Below are 20,083 nucleotides of genomic sequence, written 5' to 3'. Positions count from 1 at the left end.
AAGTACGCGGTTTCGGACGCAGCCCATGGCTTCAAGCAGTCGTCTATTTGCACATATAGCATGACAAATAATTAACTGCACTCAACGCTTTCGTAAAATTAAAAACGAAACACCCAAAACTGTATACGGTTCCATAACGAAGACGGACTCTATTTTGATACGTGAAATTCTGGAGGGAACGTCGGACGGCGTGGCGTGGGGACGTAATGACGTGTGCCGTTAATCGATCTACGTTCTATAACACGTAAAAGGGGAACATGAAAGGAATATTCTAAAAGCGACTCATGTAAACACCTTAATCAGAATATTATACGTCTTATTCAGAATAAGGTCAATAATTAGATTACTGCTGTCCATGTCAACATAGTCAGCGTGTCTCTTTTTTCAGTCTGATTTTTGTCAGCATGTATTTCTATCAGATGTCCCCACAAGGATCAAATTTGTGTGTGTGTGTGTGTTTTAGTTGGGCGTGTCTCAGAGCGAGTTTAAAAATTGCACGCATGCGCACTTCATTCAACGTCCTACAATTACTCCCACCAAAAAAAAAGAATAACATGTAATGAAATTAAAATTACATAAATGTATATTTATAACGTTCTTCGACATAATGTAATGGTCGTGTGCGTGTATATTATAAACGAATAAATAATATTAAGACGAAACAAATTTCCACGAGCTCCAGAGAGCGGTTGGGTTTTTCTTTGCGTTCAAATCCTACGCGCATGCGCACTCCGAGTTTGAAAACGAGCCCCACGGAGCATGCGCGTGGCTGGATTTAAAATCCCACACGCATGCGCGCTGGAGGCTTTTCTTCACCCACACTGCGCCACACTGTAATGCCGACGGAGCGGAGCGGCTTCACGGTAACGGTCTCGCTGGACGGACGCGCAGTTTCCCGACTCGCTGGGGGAGTTTGCTCGTGAACCGAATCGCGTACGTTTCCGCTCTCAAATGCATCTGTTTGTCCAGATGAGACGTTTTTCCTAAAGGGGAGGGGGGGTCGTGTTTTTGTTCGTTATTTTATTTGATTTTTTTTATATATATAAAATCTGCTTCGTTTTGGAGCGTTTAAGCGTAAATGGACCCCAGGGTGGCTTGGATCCAGCCCGAGCAGAAAGGACCAGCCAACGCGTTGTGGATGCACATCTGGGAAACCTCACACGGTTTACGGACTACTAATACCTCACAGAGCCCTCGTTTGAACCCGGCCATGGCGCCAGGCTTGGTGAAAACCAGCTCCTCCAGTTGTATCAGCCCGCATCCCCTTCAGGTTTCTCCGGGCTTCATTCTCACACCCCCGTTTGATCACCCTTCTATCACGGCACTGAACGGCACTTGCACAGGAGCAGCAAAGCCGAGTGCTTCTCCCAAAAATGGCTCCCTGTCTCCATCGTCCTCCTCGCTGGACTCTGAGACGGACAGTCCCAAATCGGACTCGTGTGACAGCACAAGCACGCACCACTCCCATCCCAGACTCTTCTTCAGCTTCAATGAGCAGCTGCACAACATCAATGACTACTTGCATCAGCACCAACAGCAGCATTTGCATCTCCAGGCACATCTACACCATCATCATAATCACCATTATCATCACCGACATCCTTCCCAGCACTTCCCTCAAGCGCCTGATCACCACCATCCAGCCAAAAAGAAGGGCGAGAACAAGGCCAGCTCTTACGGGGTCAACTACCTGCTCTCCAACTCCAATGGGAACCTCTTCTGCACTGGGACACCATGGAAGACCAGGAGATACAGTCCGGGGGTGAACGGGTAATGAAGTGGTGGGGTATTTCTAATTCTGATTGCGTATGGCACATTTTTGAGATTTCTGATTTAATTTGGAGTGGGGATGTCTACAGGTGTGTAAAGGAATACGGATGGCTCAGTTTTCATCTTGGGGGGTGGGGTGGGAGTGTGTGTTTGTGTGTGACGGGGGGGGTGTTCCTTAAATCATATCCAGTTCTTCAGCGTTGGAACGTGGATTTGCAGATGCGGCTTAAGACCCAGTTTAATCTCGAAACATGAATAAAAGTGGCGTTTTCGTCGTGTCGCCGTGGTAGTTTACATCACTGACCTGAACAACCTCCAGAGGAACAACCACCGATTGATTTGATTTGAAAATCAGTGCTTTTTACACAGTTTCTTTTTGTGTCGGTCGTTTCACAAAAGTAGAGAACGCTGTGATTCTGCTGTGTGAAAGAAAGAAAAAAAAAAAACGTTCTCCGGTCCCTAAGCATAGTTTTATTCAGGCGGTTTTAGATAAACATCTCGTCTGGGTCTCGACGGTCCACTTCGACTCACGAAATCCTGCCGTGTGAGCGCTTTAAACGTAGGCTGTGGTTCAGGTCATAGAGCGGGTTGCCCACTAATCGTAGGGTTGGCGGTTCGATTCCCGGCCCACGTGACTCCACATGCCGAAGTGTCCTTGGGCCAGACACTGAACCCCAAGTTGTTCCTGATGACAAGCTAGTGCCTTGCATGTGTGAATGGGTGAATGAGAACCAGTGTACAGCACTTTGTAGAACCGCTAAGGTTAATAAAAGCGCTATATAAGTGCAGACCATTTACGTATGCGAAATGCCGCGTTTTAGATTCAGCTCGGCTAGTTATTTTAATCCTTGGATCGATTCGGGATCGTTAGGCTACCCAACTTAGTTCCCAAGTTTGAGCGTGGAACTTCAACCAAAATCTGCAAGTGATGAATAATATGTTCTGTTTTTTATATATATATATATATATACACATACATACATGCATATACACACTTTCCCTGATAGTTTACACAATTACAGCATTGCATATTCAACACAAAACCTATAACTACAGCTGATGATTTCAGAAATGTGTAATTATTTGTTAGGATTTTGTTTTCATCATGGCATTTCATCCTAATATTGGTGTGACAAAAAAATATATAATATAATAACGAGCCTTTATTGATCACGTATACATTACAGCACAGTGAAATTCTTTTCTTCGCATATCCCAGCATGTCAGGAAGTTGGGGTCAGAGCGCAGGGTCAGCCATGATGCCGTGCCCCTGGAGCAGAGCGGGTTAAGGGCCTTGCTCAAGGGCCCAACAGTGGCAGCTTGGCAGTGCTGGGGCTTGCACCCCCGATCTTCTGATCAGTAACCCAGAGCCTTAACCGCTAAGCCACCACTGCCCCACAAAAAAAAATCAAATATGACTGCTTTTTTTAAATTTTATTTAATCTCTCCAGGTCATTCTGGTTTTCATGCTCTCATTTATACATGTTAAACCATGCAATTTATTCAGCTTTATTCTCTCTCTCTCTCTCTCTCTCTCTCTATATATATATATAAATATAAATAAATATAAATATAAATTTTCTTTTCCCCTCTCTTACAGCCTTCATGAAGAGATTGTGGACTTCTATGCCTTCATGTCCCCGCGGCCTGAGGAAGAGGCCATGAGGAGGGACGTGGTGAACCGCATCGAGAGCGTCATCAAGAACCTGTGGCCTGCAGCTAACGTGGGTAACATCACTGGGATTCAGAACCTAACCGAGCCTCTAAACGACACCATGCTTGCTTTTAACTACGTGTACGCGAGAAGGCTGCTGCGTGTATCCCGCACTCGTTTGCTGCGTCGCTTGTGCATATCATCAGACGTGGCGTGATACAGACGTAAATCGTTGGAACCAGGTCGCACGATGCACGCCCACAACTGAATGAACAAACTAACATAACGCATCTCAAACCCTGTACTGTCGCATCTCAAACCCTGTACTGTTCTAGATCGTTATCGAGTGCCCAAATGAACCGGTTTTCCTATTACAGTTAGTGTTGGAGTGTCTAAAAACCTACCTTTGGTGTGTTTGGAGTACCACGCTTGTGGATCTCAATCAGTCGCCCAGACAAGAAAGTTTATCAGTGTGTTTATCATTGCTTTGCATGGCGTTGTGGAACATTACAGTTTGACGTAGAATACAGCAGACAGGCGGGGATGTTTTCACACTGATGTGCCATCACGTGGACGTTGCTTTTGATTCTCCAGATGTACGTACGATACGTAAGCCAATAGGTTGCTTGCATAGCGCCGTTTCTGCGTGCGTGTGTAAGGTAATGCTTTAAATATGAACCATGTACAATGCCCCTCATTTACCCTCAATGTCAGCCAAGACTGGCTTGGTTTGTTTCTTGAGTTTTGTACTGTTGCGATAAAACTCTTAGCACTATAAGTGTATGGGAGCAACTTTACGATACTAAAACGCAGCTTTAGCATACTCGCGCTGTATCGCAATATATGGGTGTATATAGATTTAAAAAGAAAATCTAAAATTATATCGATTTAATATTTTATGATCAAATAAACCAACATTTAACACTCAAAAGAAAAGCTGTAAAAATCTTTTACAATTTTCATGATTTAAATGACAATTTAAGTTGACATCACACCTGCTTCTCCCAGTCAATTTGTAAAGAATAATAACGATATCTCAAACGTGTCGTTGCATAATTGATCACAATATACAAATTATGTCGTCATAGCACTGTGCAAACTGTATGTATAAATCACACAGTTGTTTATGTGAACAATATATTACTAAACCATTTTTATTTAATTTTTTACATTTAGATTTTTAAAGCTTGTAATATTTTTACTAGAGCAGCACGTCTTGAAGCGTTTTATTCCACAGCGTTTTGCCACTGTGAACAATTTGTTGTTAAAGAACGTACATACTTGGACATAATGAATCAGAGCTTCTCAACCTTTTGTAACTAAAGCCGACCCCCCAAGCCTCCCCTACCATGTGGACCCCCCCCCCCCCATATTGGAGGAGGCGAGGTATAATGATCATCTATATTAAGCTAATCTGTAATCTATTTTTGATAGATAGATTTATTTCTTTTTAATTACTTTTCAGAACTTTTGTGATTAAAAAAACTACTTTTATGACTTTTATAAAACTATATAACGGACAGATATGTAACATGATCAATCAAAAATGATCAATTTCTGAACACTGTAACTACTTTGAACAAGACAACTTGGCTGTAATAGCGTGGACTATTTTACATGTAAAACATGTTGCGTTATATTCGTCTTGCGTTCTAAAACATTCGCATAAGAATGGTGTAAATTGGGACGAAGGTCACGTCTCGTTATCCATGACATTAAGTCTCCGGATCTCAACCCCTCACTGAACAGAGCAGACTCAGAGAGAGGTGTGAGTGCAGCGGGAATGCAAGACCTCACACTTGCAGGATAGTACTGGAGACATTTGGAAAGTTGCTAAGGTTTGTCCAAAAAGTTGCTAGATTTGTCGCTAGGCGCTTTTTATTAATTTTTTTGCAACAAAAAGGTTGCTAAAGGGGTCTGAAAAGTCTTTAAGTTGGCAACACTGGTCTACACTGACTGCTAGATGAAAGGCAGGCTAAACTCTGCCTCTCCCAGGAAAACGAAAAAAAGTGTTGTTTTTTTTTTTTCTTTCTTTTATTGAAAAGCAATAAAATACTCAGAGTACCCGAATGATGCCCTGTCTCTTTTAAAAAGCCGTGTTGAGAACCACCGTAGTAAATTAATCAGCGCCTTCTTTGGTATGGATCTTGCAATGTCCTTATATCTTGCGTTTTGTTTTTCAGGTCCAAATATTCGGCAGCTTCAGTACCGGACTTTACCTTCCAACAAGGTGAGGAGCGTTTTCTTTATTTTCCACACACAATATGGCCTTATGGAGAGAAGGAAAGATAAAGGAAACTGTGGTGTAAAAGGAAAAAGAAAGTGAAAAGTAGGAACATTAAGAGAACGAAAATGGGGGGGGAATTAGCAATGAGAATAAGATTGAAAGAAGGAAAGAATTGGGCCGGTTGAAAAATCAGTAAAATAAAGGGAAAAGTAATGAGAAGGGGAAGAAGAGAGGATGAAAGCGGAAAACATGAATGAATAGAAAGAAGGAGGACAGAGGAGGAAGGGGGGAAAAAAGGAAAAGCTACAAATAAATTATGGGGGTGACTAAAAGGAAGAAAAAGTGAAAGCCAGTTTGTGAATGCATGACGATATGTAGATTTATTTAATGGCTCAACTGGCCATAGAATAAAAATCTGAGGACTGGGACTAAATGGGAATGAAGCTATAAATTATATTGTGTGTGTGTGGTAGTGACATTGACCTGGTGGTGTTTGGAAAGTGGGAACGTCCTCCTCTACAGCAGCTCGATCAGGCTCTGAGGCAGCAGAACCTCGCCCAACCGTTCTCCATTAAAATACTGGACAAAGCCACGGTATGCCACTTTACAGCTTTGTGCGCTTTTTGTCTTTTTTTTTCTTTTTTCTTTTGTTTGTTTGTTTTGTTCACCTGTCTGGCTGTGTCTTCAGGTTCCTATAATCAAGCTGACGGACCGAGAGACGGAGGTGAAGGTAGACATAAGTTTTAACGTCGAGACAGCTGTGAAAGCGGCGCGTTTCATCAAAGACCACTTAAAGGTGAAGCATGGCTTTAAGGCTTGCAGGTTTTGTTCTGCTCTTTACTTTTTATTATTATTATTCTTTTTTTTTTATTTTATGCTTTGCACTGGACATCATTTATATGTATAAACGTGTATATGTGGGGAGGAAATAAGTCTAAAAAAAAAAATGTAACTTTTTGGCTGTCATACTACACACCATGTTTGGAGAAGAAATGGCTCTGCACATCACCCTAAAAACACTATCAACAGTGAAGTTGGAGGTGGAAGCATCATGGTGTGGGGCTGTTTTTCATCACATGGTACTGGCAGACTTCATATAATTGAAGGAACGATGAATGGAGCCCTTTACCGGGAGATTCTTGAGAAGAATCTGCTGCATCCACCAGGATGATGATGAGACGTGGGTGGAGCTTCCAGCAGGACAACGATCCAACGCATACAGCAAAGGAAACTCTCAATTGGTTTCAGAGAAAAAAAAAATCAAGGTGTTAGAATGGCCCAGTCAATCACCTGACTTGAATCCATTTGAACAAGATTTAAAGACAATATGTTTAGAAGAATGGGCCAAAATCACACCTGAATACTGCGACCGATTAATTTCTTCATACAGGAAGCGTCTTGAAGCTGTCATTACAAAGACTTCTCCACTAAGTATTAAATTCATTTCAGTTAGCGTGTTCAATACTTTTTTCCTGTTTCATTCCTCTTTATTACACTTAAATTTATTTATGGACTTTAATGTTTGGATTTCTTTATATGTGTGGATTTCGTGAGTTAATACCAAAGTCTGGTGAAAATTTCATGTGAATAGCCTCATTGGAAATATATTTACTGAAAAAATGTTGACGTGTTCAACACTTATTTCCCCTACTATATGCGTGTATGTATATATGTATGTGTGTATTTTTATATATATATATATATATATATATATATATATATATATATATAATATATATAACACCATTTTCTCTGGTTTCTCATTGAACCTTTCCACCATTACCTGTCCTCACAGCCTGTAGATCTACAAGACAGTTATTAGTGTGGGGATTTGAGTGCATTCGTGTCTGTTCGTTTGTGTACATGAACACACAGATGTGTTTTAATAGCTTCAGAATTAGGTTTCCCCCCCCCCCCTTTTAATATGCTAATAACATCAGAAATGATCAAACTAAGAGATGATACTAAAACTAAGAAGGCAGAAATCAACTTTTGTTTTAGCCTCTCATCCTTTATCATTGTGCTTGATGATCGAAATCCCTTTGCTTGTTCTCACTTCTGCAGAAGTACACCGTGCTGCCGTACCTGATCTTCGTTTTGAAGCAGTTTCTGTTGCAGTGGGAATTAAACGAGGTGTTCACAGGAGGCATCAGCTCCTACTGTCTCATATTAATGGCCATCAGCTTCCTTCAGGTAAAAGAACACCCGGAAATTAGCAATGGCATCTTCACAAGTTGGGGGGGAGGGGAATTCACAAACTAATGCCGTATGCTTAATATAATGTGTTTTTTGATTAACGGCTGTGTGCGATTGGTCCGAATTGCATTTTAGCTCCACCCCCGGATCGACTGCCGGGCGACCAACATAAACCTGGGCATCCTGCTGATCGAGTTCTTCGAGCTGTACGGCCGCCACTTCAACTACCTGAAAACGGGGATCCGTGTGAAGAACGGAGGAGCGTACCTCGCCAAGGAGGAGATGATGAAGGCCATGAGCAGTGGCCACCGACCCTCCATGTTGTGTATCGAAGATCCCAACTTACCGGGTACGGAGGATGTACATGTTTATTTTGATAGAGATGTTTATCCTTAAAAAAAAAAATTTAAGCAAAGGGTTACTGTAAATAAATAAATAATATATTGCAATGTTGTACTTAATAGTAGTTAAATAACAAGCATATGCTAATAAAAAATATCAATGAATAATTTTATTAGATATTAAATATACATAGAAAAGCTATACGCAATACAAATAAATGAGTTGTTGTTGTTATTATTATTATTATTATTATTATTATTATTATTATTATTTTTTTTTTTTTTAGAGATGGTTGAACAGAATGTATAGTAAGTAGGATTTAAGTAGACTGCATACTTAACTGACTTAATTTTTTGGATTTTGGTTTGTGTTTTTAAGGCAACGACGTGGGCCGCAGCTCTTACGGCGCCCTGCAGGTGAAGCGCGTGTTCGATTACGCCTACATCGTCCTGAGTCACGCCGTGTCTCCTCTCGCCCGCGCTTATCCCAACAAGGACAACGACAGGTCAGTATTTTGCAGAGTAATAGAGATAGCAGAGCCACTTTGTTTATCTGCATTCCTGTTGTACAGGCACACACGCGTTTAAATAAATTCGAGTTTTTCGCTTGCGTTTTTAAAAAAAAAATATTTTTTTAACTTGTTTTAAAAAGTTGCCAGGTCTAGCAACAAAGTCACGGAGTTGTCAGCACTGGGTGAGCGGGGGATTTTTCAAGCAGCTCGCGAGTGGGTGGAAGAAGTATTATAAGTTGCATATTAATGACCTCCAAGGGCAGCGATTGGCTGAAAGGAATACATTTCCAGTAACACGTCCTCATTGACAAACACGAATGCGTAAATGTCTCCTTCAGCACACTCAGCCGGATCCTCCGACTGACCCAGGAAGTGATTAACTACAGGGAGTGGATCATCCAGAAGTGGGGGGACAGACACAATGCCAGAATCAACCGCTGCAGTGAGTGAAAAGTTTTAGACTTGACAGTGTTTTGACGTCACACAGAATGCTTTGATTTTAATACAGTAACGTGTGTGTGTGTGTGTGTGTGTGTGTGTTGTGTTTAATAGTCGTCCAGTTCGGCGATGACTCCGAGGAGCAGCAAAGGGACTCTGTGTCTCCACAAAGTGCCGATTCCCTCATGTCACTATCCAGTCCCCAGCAGCACTCCTCATCATCTTCAGCCTCTTCTGTTTCCTCGCTCTCAGGAAGTGACATCGTACGTTGCCACTACTGCATGATTGTAATCCAAAAAGGCCTGCTTATAAACCCGCATTAAATGTCTTTATTTCCCCCAGGATTCTGATTCCGTTCAATCTGGACACAAAGCCCCGCACCAAACTTTCCCAGCATACCCTGTGCCCAGCACTCTTCCGAGGCCACAAAGCGGGACAAGTCCGCCTGAAACCACTTCCTCTAACGGACAGGTAGGATTGTGTTGTGTTCTCTCAGAGTTCTGCAGTAAGGACAGCAGGGTGCACTTTCCTACATATTGTAGGTGTCCGGTCATAAAATCGCATGTTCGCGATGTCCTTCTTGCGATCTGATAGTAGAGTGTTTTATTTTTATTTTAGACTATTGCAGTAAGTCACCAGAGGTTGTTGATAAAGCACAATATTACTGCAGTATGGTGTTACTTCATTTTTAAGCACAGTAGACGCATCTTTGAGAGATCATTCATATCGCTGGAATTTACAGTACAGTCGTGGGGGTGGGGGGTGGAAGGAAAATCTTGGGTACAAAAAAACACAACAGATGTAGATGTTACTGAATGTTTTATGTGACTTCTGAAGGTAATTGGTTGAATTAATTTTTTTTAGAATTTTTTAAAACACTTTCACTTCACCAATTTGGATTATTTTGTGCATGTCTATTACATGAAATCCAAATAAAATCCATTTCAATTACAGGTTGTAATGCAACAAAATAGGAAAAATGCCAAGGGTGGGGTGAAATATATATTTTTTTGCATGCCACTGTAACTGCAGACTAATTAGCATTTTTTTTGACTAATTTTGCATTTATTTTAATTTTTGCATTTGCATTCTGATATTTGTTTTTAGAAATGCAAATTACAAGGTGATTCCATACGTTATTTTATTTATTTATTATTTCTTCCTCCACTTGATCTGGAAAAAAAATATGCCATTAATTAAAATAATTTAATTAAATTTGTTTGAAGGATATTTCACAAAGCCAGAATGTTCAGCCATTTAAACAAAAACTGTTTCGTCATATCATGAGCTGTTTATTTGCTATGAAGTAAAGAAGCCGGGTGATCACCGTCCTCCAAGTGTGGTGATTCCATAACTTCTGCCAGGGGTGGCATAGGCTACTGGAAAGTGTCTGTGGTTTGTCATCCAGCAGTCAAACCCTCCCCCCTCCCTCCACCACCACCACCACCTCGAGTTCTTGGCTACATTCATTGACGAACAACTTTTATCAAATTGTAGATGTCTGGTTTGCTAGACCCTTATAGCTTCCTTTTGGTGTCCCAGGTGCGGAAGCCCCTCCCCGTGTCTCTACCCCCACCTGTACCAGGCAGACCACTGTGTGTGGAGGGGTGTGTGGCACTGAGCAATGGCTACCGGCTGTCCTCGCCCATCTACCTCGGCCCGCTCGCTGGCCTCCAGAACCAGCCCAAGGTAAGCGTTCACTCGGGCTTCTCACAGCTGTTATGGCTACAGGGACCAGAAAAAGGAAGCGGTCCACATGACTTGTGGTCATGACCTGACCACAAGTCATGACCTGGTGCATTTTACTGGTTAAATGAGCTGGTGGTCTGATTTTGCTGCGTGATTGGCATTTTAGTCCAAATGAACATGTTCCTTATGTTAGATTTGATCAGTCAAAAGCAAACCTGTCTTTTTTTAAAAAAATTTTTAATTTAAATTATTTATTTATTTTTATTTCTTCAGCTTGACCTACTGATTAGGATTAGGGTGAAAATTTTCATTTGCACATTATAACAGTTACGCTAGCTTTCTAGTGCGCATGGTTAGCTTTGTAAAAGGTGTGTATTAATAGAACGAGATCGTTTTATATATTTGATATTGGATTTTTGAAAATGTATTTATTTATTATTAAATACGGTCATTTTGTAATCTCCAATTTTTCCTCAATTTCCACAAATGGCTTAAACCCCTAATCGTTTGCTGCATAAATCTATATATTACATACGAATACAAAATATTTAGATATGACATTAAATATTATTTACACCATTAAATTGAACTTTAAAAAAAAAAAAATTTAACCATAATATTGATCGTTAAATTAAATACAATATTAAATATTGCATTTTTCTTATGTTAAGTACACTGCTAAATATGTTCTCATTGTCATGTTCAGGTAAGTGAGGAGGAATGCATTTTATTTATTTACTTAGTTCTTTTTTTTTTTTTGAATCATCTCTAGTTTCATAATGTTCAGAGGTTTGGCCCGAAGGTTCCCGGTGTCTTCGAGCCTGCTTCGATGCCTGCGCCTCGCGCCAGCCTTCCACAGCACAACCGAAACACATGGCACAGAGGAGGAGGGAAACGGCGCCCTCCAGCCTCAGCAGATAGAACTGCCACAGGTCAAAGGTAGCACTTCCTGTCTACGCACAGTCCAAGCTGCGGCTCAGTGTCGTCTGTGACTGCCATTTTTTTTTTATTATTATTTTTTTTAATGTACTCTTATTTTATTATTATTTTAAAATTCTCCCTTTTTTTTCCCCCCTGTTTGTGCCAAACACTAAATGTTCTCATTGCAGCCAAGCTGTATTTGGAATTTAGTACAACTCGTGCAATATGAGTATTTTTATATAATTTGCAAATTTTTTTTTTTTTTTTTAGTTATTTTTAATTTAATTTTTACTACTACTCTTCAGTGTTTACATTTTTGTGTGTTTTGTGTTGTCATGAATGTAAGCCGATGAAGGCCGGGTGGGTGACATTGCATCTCTACTACACTGCTATACTATCATGTTTAAATCCAAAGTGTGTTTGAGAATTTAACTTTTGCACTCAATGGCTTGCCAGATTGCTGTAGTTCAACTCTGTACCAGCAGGTGGAGCCGCTGAGATGAAATCTGTGCCAAAATCCCGGGCCAAAGTGTTCCTTACGTCACATTAGCCTGTACCTTATGTTTTTTTTTTTTTTGTTTTTTTTGCCAACATGCCAAGTCTTGTTTGATTTTATTTGTTTACCTGAATAACCATGATTATCTTCTGCATCAGACTGGTTCAAATGTTTCTGCAAAAAGTGATTGATAATCTCATCTCCTTTCTTCTGTAACATCCCTCCCCCCCACCCCTTTGCATTTGCGACACAATGAAATAATGGCAAATCTGAGCTTTCATGGGTAGAATTACACACACTGAAAAGGTTGCATCCCTGACCTGTTAGCCTATTGGCTTTTCATATTTTTCCCGCACCAGTAGGTGGTGCGAATAATTCGCTAGCTGTGAGTCCTCTTTTCATTTTATCGGTTAAGATACCCACTTTGTGACGGTTGCATTGCTTTCACTTTAGCCTGGCCGACCGTTTGAAAAGTAGTTTTTAACTCCAGTAATTTTGCTCCCATTGGCTTTCCAGATTACGACTTCTCCAATACCACACCAGCAGGTGGCACCAAAGATTTGTGCTGTACAATTCCCTTATTCATTTTGTGCCAAAAAAATGCGCAGTGTGATTTCAACCAAACCTTTAGTACACCAGGATGAAAGTGCATCTTGTACCAGTGTCCCTCAGAACCATTAGGCCCAAAAACATCCAGCGTTTCCATCGCTGTTCTATGCAAATGTCTTGGCGGCTGGTTGGCCGTTATAGTCATCGTCATTGTTATTGTTTCGTCACTGTAATTCTACTTCGACTTGTAACTTCTATTTGGACACATATGATCTTTAGCCAAATTATGTGATCACTTTTTTAACTTTTTTTTCTATTCTTTTTTTTTTTTAAACAACAGAACGGGGTTCCTCCTGCCATATATTTCACATAGCGAGTGCTCATCCATGTACAACATGAAAAGTCATCATGATCTCTCTCGGGGAAAGGTCATTCTTGTAGCATTTTTGTCCCAAAGATGGTGATGGAGAGCACCGGCACCCCACACACACACACACACACACACACACACACACACACACACACACACACACACACACAGACAGAGACACAGACACACACGGTAATCATTTCTGATTTATGAATGTAAACATTTTTTTTTGGGGGGGGGGGGTTATTGCCTTTTTTTGGTTCATGAATATTTTTATGTAAATATTTTTCTACCAATTATTTTTTAAAATAAATATCTTAAATGACCAAATGGCTATCGGGTCTTTCCTTTCCTGAAGGTTATTTCATTGATGGTGTAAATCATTTTGTATTAATGTCCCATTCAATATTTTGCTTCAGAGTTTGTTTAGTTTACCATGCATCTTTATTTTTATGAATGAATTTTAGCTTTTTTTTTTTGTTGCCACATTCCTCCGATTCTGTCATATACTTGTATGTACGGTTTCTAACGTTCCTAATATTTTAACATGAAATATTACATTTTGTTAATTGCATTTTATTTTCTTGGTTTTTTTTTTCCTCTCTTGTACATAATTTTTTTTTCCCCTGTTGCAACATTGACATTGTAACATAATGTTAACATAAGTATAACATACAGTATGTACATACAGTGGATATCAAAAGTCTACATACCCCTGTTAAAATGGCAAGTTTTGTGATGTTAAAAAAAGAAACCAAGATAAATCATGTCAGAACTTTTTCCCACCCTCAGTGTGAAATTACAATGTATAGAAATTAAGTGAAAAACATTTTAGGGGGGAAAAAGGGGGAAAAACCACAAAACTTACAATAACCTGGTTGCATAAGTGTACACACCATAAACTAATACTTTCTTGAAGCACCTTTTGGATTTTATTACACCACTCCGTCTTTTTGTCTTTTTGTGTTGCACATCTTGACTTGGCAATATTTTCTCACTCTTTTCTTGCAGTAATATTTTTAGATCCATCAAATTGTGAGGGCATCTCCTGTGCACAGCGCACTGCAGGTCACCCCACAGAATTTTAGTTGGATTCCGGTCTGGACTCTGGCTAGACCATTCAAAAACGGTGATCTTTTGGTTAAGCCGTTCCTTTTGTTGATTTTTGGATGTATGCTTTGGGTCATTGTCATGCTGAAAAATGAAATTTCCTTTCTTCTTCAGCTTACTTGCAGACACCTGAAGGTTTTGCACTAAAATTGACTATTTGTAGCTATTCATGATTCCCTCCACCTGGATAAAAGCCCCAGTTCTGGCTGAAGAAAAGCAGCCCCAAAGCATGATGCTACCACCACCATGCTTCACCATAAATATGGTGTTCCCATCGGTGGTGTGTTTTTAAAAATAAAAAAGTAAAAATTTTTGCACCAAGCATACCTTTTGCAATTGCTCTCGTCGGACCATAACACATTCTGCCACATGGCTTGGCTTCCAACCTGGTGATCCATCCATCTCAGCACGCATTTCCGCCTGCCTGTCTGACATCTCAATCTGGATGAGGGAACACCACCTTAAGCTCAGCTTGGCAAAAACGGAGCTTCTCGTCATCCCGGCCTGCCCCTCAATCATCCACAACCTCATCGTACAGCTCTGCTTGACCACACTCAAGCCAACCAGGACAGCCAGGAACCTTAGAGTGACTCTTGATGACCGCTTGACCTTTACAGACCACATTTCAACAACTGCACAGTCCTGTAGGTTCATTCTGTATAACAAGAAAATCAGACACTATACATCACCGAACAGGCTACACAACTACTAGTCCAGGCTCTTGTCATATCTGAACTGGACTACTGCAATGCACTACTCTCGGGCCTCCCAGCCAGCTCCATCAAACCCCTTCAGATGATTCAGAATTGAGCCGCACACTTCGTCTTCAACCAGCCCAAGAGAACCCATGTCACACCCCTCTTCATCTCCCTCCACTGGCTTCCTGTAGCCGCCTGCATCAAATTCAAAGCCTTGATGCTCACGTACAAGACCTTATCTGGAACAGCTCCCTCCTACCTCCTAACACTCTCCAGAAGGATTACGTTCCCTCACGCAATCTGCGATCAGTTAATGACCGACGCTTAGTAGCGCCTACTCAGCGTGGCTCAAGGTCCCTTTCCAGAACCTTCACACTAACTGTTCTTCAGTGGTGGAATGAACTTCCAACCTCAATCCTTACCCCAGAATCGGTCAATATTTTAAACAAACAAACAAAAAAAAGGCTAAAGACCCACGTCTTCCGTGAACACTTGCCCCACCAACCTTTAAATGTTTAAAAAAAATAAATAATTCTTACACTTCTACTCTGCTTTTCTAGAACTCAATTATAAATCTTGTATAGTAGCACTACTTGTATTGTTCTCTGCTTGATGTATCACTTTGCTTGTATTTCCTCATTTATAAGTCGCTTTGGATAAAAGCGTCCGCTAAACGAATAAATGTAAATTATTTAATTGAGCTTGAATATTTTTTTTTTTTTTTTTTTATTTTGTGAAAAAGGGCTTGTGTATCCACCTTGCTCCATTGCCCAAACATGTGAAGAACGAGAGCTTCTTTTCACATGCACAGAGTAATCAATACTTGTCAGATATTCCTGCACTTCCTTTGACGTTGCCGTAGGTCTCTCGGCAGCCTCTCTTATACGTTTTCGCCTTGTCCTTTTGTACGTTTCGGAGGGACGTCCCGTTCTTGGTAATGTCACTATGGTGACCCATTTTTTTCCACTCAATGATTTGCCTTTATGGTGTTCCATGGTACATCTAATGTTCTGGAAATTCTTTTATACTCCTGAGCGATACATTTCAACGAGTGAGATACGGTGCATGCTTTGTGAGCTCGTTTAAGGCTTAAGCAGTCAGATGAAACTGAGATGTGAAGAAAATCCTACAGAAACAGTCTTTATTTGAGGTTAATCAGAATAATTTCATTGATGACTGCTGTATGATAATTTCTTTTGAACATAAGATTGAATTTGATTCATTATTAACACAACCACATCCTCAATCATAAACGGGTGTTCCTATTTTTCCCTAAAATGTATTTTTTTTTTTTTTTTTTTTTAATACATTGTAATTTCATACTGAGGGTAGAACAAGTTCTGACATGATTTATCCTGGTTTATTTATTTATTTGTTTATTTTCTACAGCACAAAAACCTGCCCTTTACTGTGGGTGTATACTCTTCCTGTGTACGGTATGGATGTGTTCCCTGCTCTCGACGGCGAAAGCTGTAAAGTCCCTTTATGTCCACTTGGAGGTGCTCTGAGATTTGTTGTGCTATTGAAGCTGTTCCTGCTGCAGCATCCCTTCACGTTCTGCACACTACTGAGACTTCTGTATAGTTTTATGTGCTCAGATCGTACTTACGTTACCTATGAGGAGTGAAACGGTGCAGGAGAAGGCTGCGTTTATTTGATTTATTTGGAAGGAAAAACAAAAAATGTCCATAGGTATTCAGAATCGAATTCAAACTCCTGTTGAACACTAATTAGTATACACCTGCCATCAGTTAAAGTTTAAAGATTACCCTCCAGTAGTACAGCTGTTCCTCTCAGTAACATCTAACTGGAAAAATCATGGGCCACAAAGAGCTTACACACCAGGTACGGAGTCTCTTTGTTGAAAAATATCAATCAGGAGAGGGTTACACACACACAAATTCTAAGGCATTTGATATACCATAGAACACTGTAAAGATCAACAAGTGGAGAAAATATGGCACGACAGTGACACCACTAAGAAGAGGACGTCCATCTAAAATTGATGAGAAGATCAGGAGAAAACTGGTCAATGAGGCTGCAAAGAGGCCTATAGCATCGTACTTTGGGGCTGTTTTTCTTCAGCTTGAACTGGGGCTTTAATCAGGGTGGAGGGAATCATGAATAGCTCCAACTAGCAGTAAATTTTGGCACAAAACCTTAAGTTTTCTGCTAAAACACTTAAGATGAAGAGGAATTTCAGCTTTCAGCACGACAATGACCCGAAGCAAACCTCCAGATCAACAAACAAATGGCTTACCGAAACAAGTTCAAGGTAGAGGGCTGTGCACAGAAGACACCCAGCCAATTTGACATAGAGTTGGAATGGCAAAATATTTCAAAGTCAAGATGTGCCAAACTGATCGACTCTTTCCCAAAAAGATTGAATGCTGTGATTAAAATCTAAAGGTGCATTAACTAAGTAGTCGTTTAGGACTGTGCACACTTATGCAACCAGGTTATTGTACATTTTTTATTTTTAACCCCCCCCCAAATAATTCTTAATGTTTTTCATTTTAGTTTATAGCTTAAAACTTCACAATAAAGGTGAAGTGATGGGATTTATCTTGGTTTAATTTGACTTTACGGCACAAAAACCTGCCCTTTTAACAGGGGTGTGTAGACTTTTCTGATTTTTCAAAAGGTAATTCACTGAAGGGGAAAGGATGTGATGAATGAATGTATTTTATTTTAATTTTTTTTTTTTAAAAGTCAATAAATATTTCACTATAGTTAAGTGCAACATGGTATGAAAATGAACCAGACTGCAGAGCATACATGAACTACCTTTTACACAAAAAAATGTTTATAAAATGATTTATATTTATAAAAACAAACTTATTGAGTCACCTGGTTGCTTAGAAATCGAAACATTTCCACATACTGTAGTTAAATACGAGTTCTACCAACGTCATTTACTCTGTTAGCATGGAAGCGTCCTTGTGTTTGTGTTTTTGTGGTAAAAATTTCCTTTCTTCTTCCGACAGGGCTCGGATACAAAGCAACCCTGAGCAGGACAAAGCGGTTACCGAAGATGAATAGTTTATTCCCGAGCCTCTGAATTGTTCCCGTAAATGAACTCTCATTGCCAACTTTTTGCAACTTAAGGAAGCCAGACGAGTCCATTTTCACAGGTACATTTTCATTTGTGTGCCTATTGAATGCTTCCTTAATGCCAGTTAATCAGCGTGACCTCAGTAGAACTGTCTTTTTAAATCCAAGATTGTTTGTTCAAGGTCTAATGGTTTTAATATCTGCTTCCTATCAGCTAGTAAATGATACTTTATGAAGGGCACAAAGGAAACCCATGCATTCAATAAATTCACATCAGCTGCTTTACCAGCTATTAATAAAAGTCAGACTTTCACCCTTAAACCCTGTAAAAAAAGAAGAAGAGATGAGCTCAAACCCAATTAATCCAAAAGGTCACATAACTGATTATTCCGTAGGTCACAAAGGATAATTTAGATTATAATAGAAATTATATTAATATTATAATATAGAATTAAGACGAATTATTATTATTATTATATATAAAAGCCTATTCTTCCCCAATGTACATGTGATGTGATATAAACATTTTAGCCATGTTAGTTTAAATTAGCATCTGACCAAAAAAGAAAAAATCCTATAAGCTGAATTTAATCATTAAATATTGCTATATATAAAAATGAATAACAAAGCAAAATCTTTGAATGTACAGTTGTATATGTGTGTGTATGTGTGTGTATAATATATATATATATATATATATATATATATATATATATATATATATATATATATATATATATATATATATATATATATAATGTGGATGTGTATATTTGATTTGAGGATTGTTCTAGAATGACTATGAATCTACATCTAGATGTTTATGTAGTGATTTTTAAATTAGGTTAAAAGTCGAAGTTAAAATCTTACTGAAGCAGCCAATCATGTTGCTTCTTTTGAGATATCGGCTAAATGCTTGAGGAAGTAGCACAATCTATTTTCCCTTCATGATGTTACTTTAAATTGCTACAATGTCTAGATATAGGCTAAATGATTGGAAATTATTTTTTATACTAATCTCATAAGCTCAATCAATCGATCTTTTCTTGCTTAAGATGATTTAAAAATATATATATATGTAATAAAAAATATCGAATGATGTGACTTTTAACACATATTTTCCAGGCATGACCAAGGTGGTGTGTGTCCTACTTTTGACTTAGTCATCCTTTTTTTTATTTGTATTTTTTATTTATTTTTTATGAATAACACACAGTGTTTCAGCCGGATATTCAGTGTCTTGTAAAGTCATTACAGTCACAACATGCTTCTCAGGTCGCGTTTCTTTTACCTGCAAGCTCCCTCGGCCACCTGCGCCCTGTGTAATGGTGCCTGTATGTCTTCTGCAAATTCTCTGCACGTAATGGCCTGCCAGCTTCGATTTCGCAAGGTATTACGCTCCATCCCAGCAGGCTTTTCAGTTTGAGACCTCCAGACAGCTCTCGATTTTCATCCTCAATGTGGGACCCTCACCTCATCAACCTCCGTTTTAAACACGCAGGCGTGCATGCTAGCACAATTGCAAGCCACGCAAGCTCTTAATAGATTCTTGAGTTTTTGACACATAAATGAGCGTAAACATTGCCTTTGTTTTTGAATTACAGCAGTAGCAATGTGGTGGGAAAATAATAGACGGTCCACTAGGGGTGGGACAATATCATCCGAAACCCTTGACATGGTGAAATGTTGACGTTTTTGTTCTATGTCAATTAGACAGTAACGTTTTAAAAATGTCTACTCCCCAAAGTAAAAAGTTTTCATTCCAGTTTCACTGAAAGATATCCCCACCCACATCAACATTTAGAACTGAATCTACTTCGGTGAAAAACAGCATTACTGCTCAATTTGAAAGTGATTAAGTTCTGTAAGTTCTCACATTGATTATCAATCTTATGCGCATCAGTCTCTGTCGGAGGTAAAGTAGCCTAAACAATAACATTTCCATGTCATGTTGGTAAAATACAGCGTGTCCCAAAAGTCTCCATACGTAGGGGAAATGAACACTTTTTAGCAAAATGTCTTCCAAATAAAATGTTTCATACTTAGTTGATATTATAT

At 39.5% G+C, this 20,083-nt stretch overlaps 1 protein-coding gene across 1 annotated transcript; it reads left to right on the top strand.

Moving 5' to 3' along the window:
* Window positions 1-769: 769 nt before the first annotated feature.
* On the top strand, window positions 770-14,541 carry LOC128605590 (terminal nucleotidyltransferase 4A-like). The gene is made up of 13 exons (XM_053621202.1): window positions 770-1,770; window positions 3,371-3,494; window positions 5,608-5,654; window positions 6,125-6,245; window positions 6,340-6,447; window positions 7,716-7,844; window positions 7,983-8,196; window positions 8,568-8,694; window positions 9,039-9,142; window positions 9,253-9,401; window positions 9,481-9,609; window positions 10,681-10,827; window positions 11,600-14,541. Exons 1-13 carry the CDS (start codon window positions 1,079-1,081, stop codon window positions 11,768-11,770), a joined length of 2,262 nt encoding a protein of 753 aa, XP_053477177.1. The 5' UTR covers window positions 770-1,078; the 3' UTR covers window positions 11,771-14,541.
* Window positions 14,542-20,083: the final 5,542 nt, after the last annotated feature.

The sequence above is a fragment of the Ictalurus furcatus genome, chromosome 1 (genome assembly GCF_023375685.1).
Source record: "Ictalurus furcatus strain D&B chromosome 1, Billie_1.0, whole genome shotgun sequence".
Taxonomy (NCBI): Eukaryota; Metazoa; Chordata; class Actinopteri; order Siluriformes; family Ictaluridae; genus Ictalurus; species Ictalurus furcatus.
This window is presented reverse-complemented; position numbering and strand designations above follow the sequence as displayed.

Excerpts from the sequence above, each read along its gene's own strand:
- LOC128605590 (XM_053621202.1), top strand. The coding sequence starts at position 1,079 with ATGGACCCCAGGGTGGCTTGGATCCAGCCCGAGCAGAAAGGACCAGCC. Across the intron at positions 6,448-7,715 it reads TCATCAAAGACCACTTAAAG|AAGTACACCGTGCTGCCGTA; the intron begins GTGAAGCATGGC and ends TCACTTCTGCAG. Across the intron at positions 8,197-8,567 it reads CGAAGATCCCAACTTACCGG|GCAACGACGTGGGCCGCAGC; the intron begins GTACGGAGGATG and ends TGTGTTTTTAAG.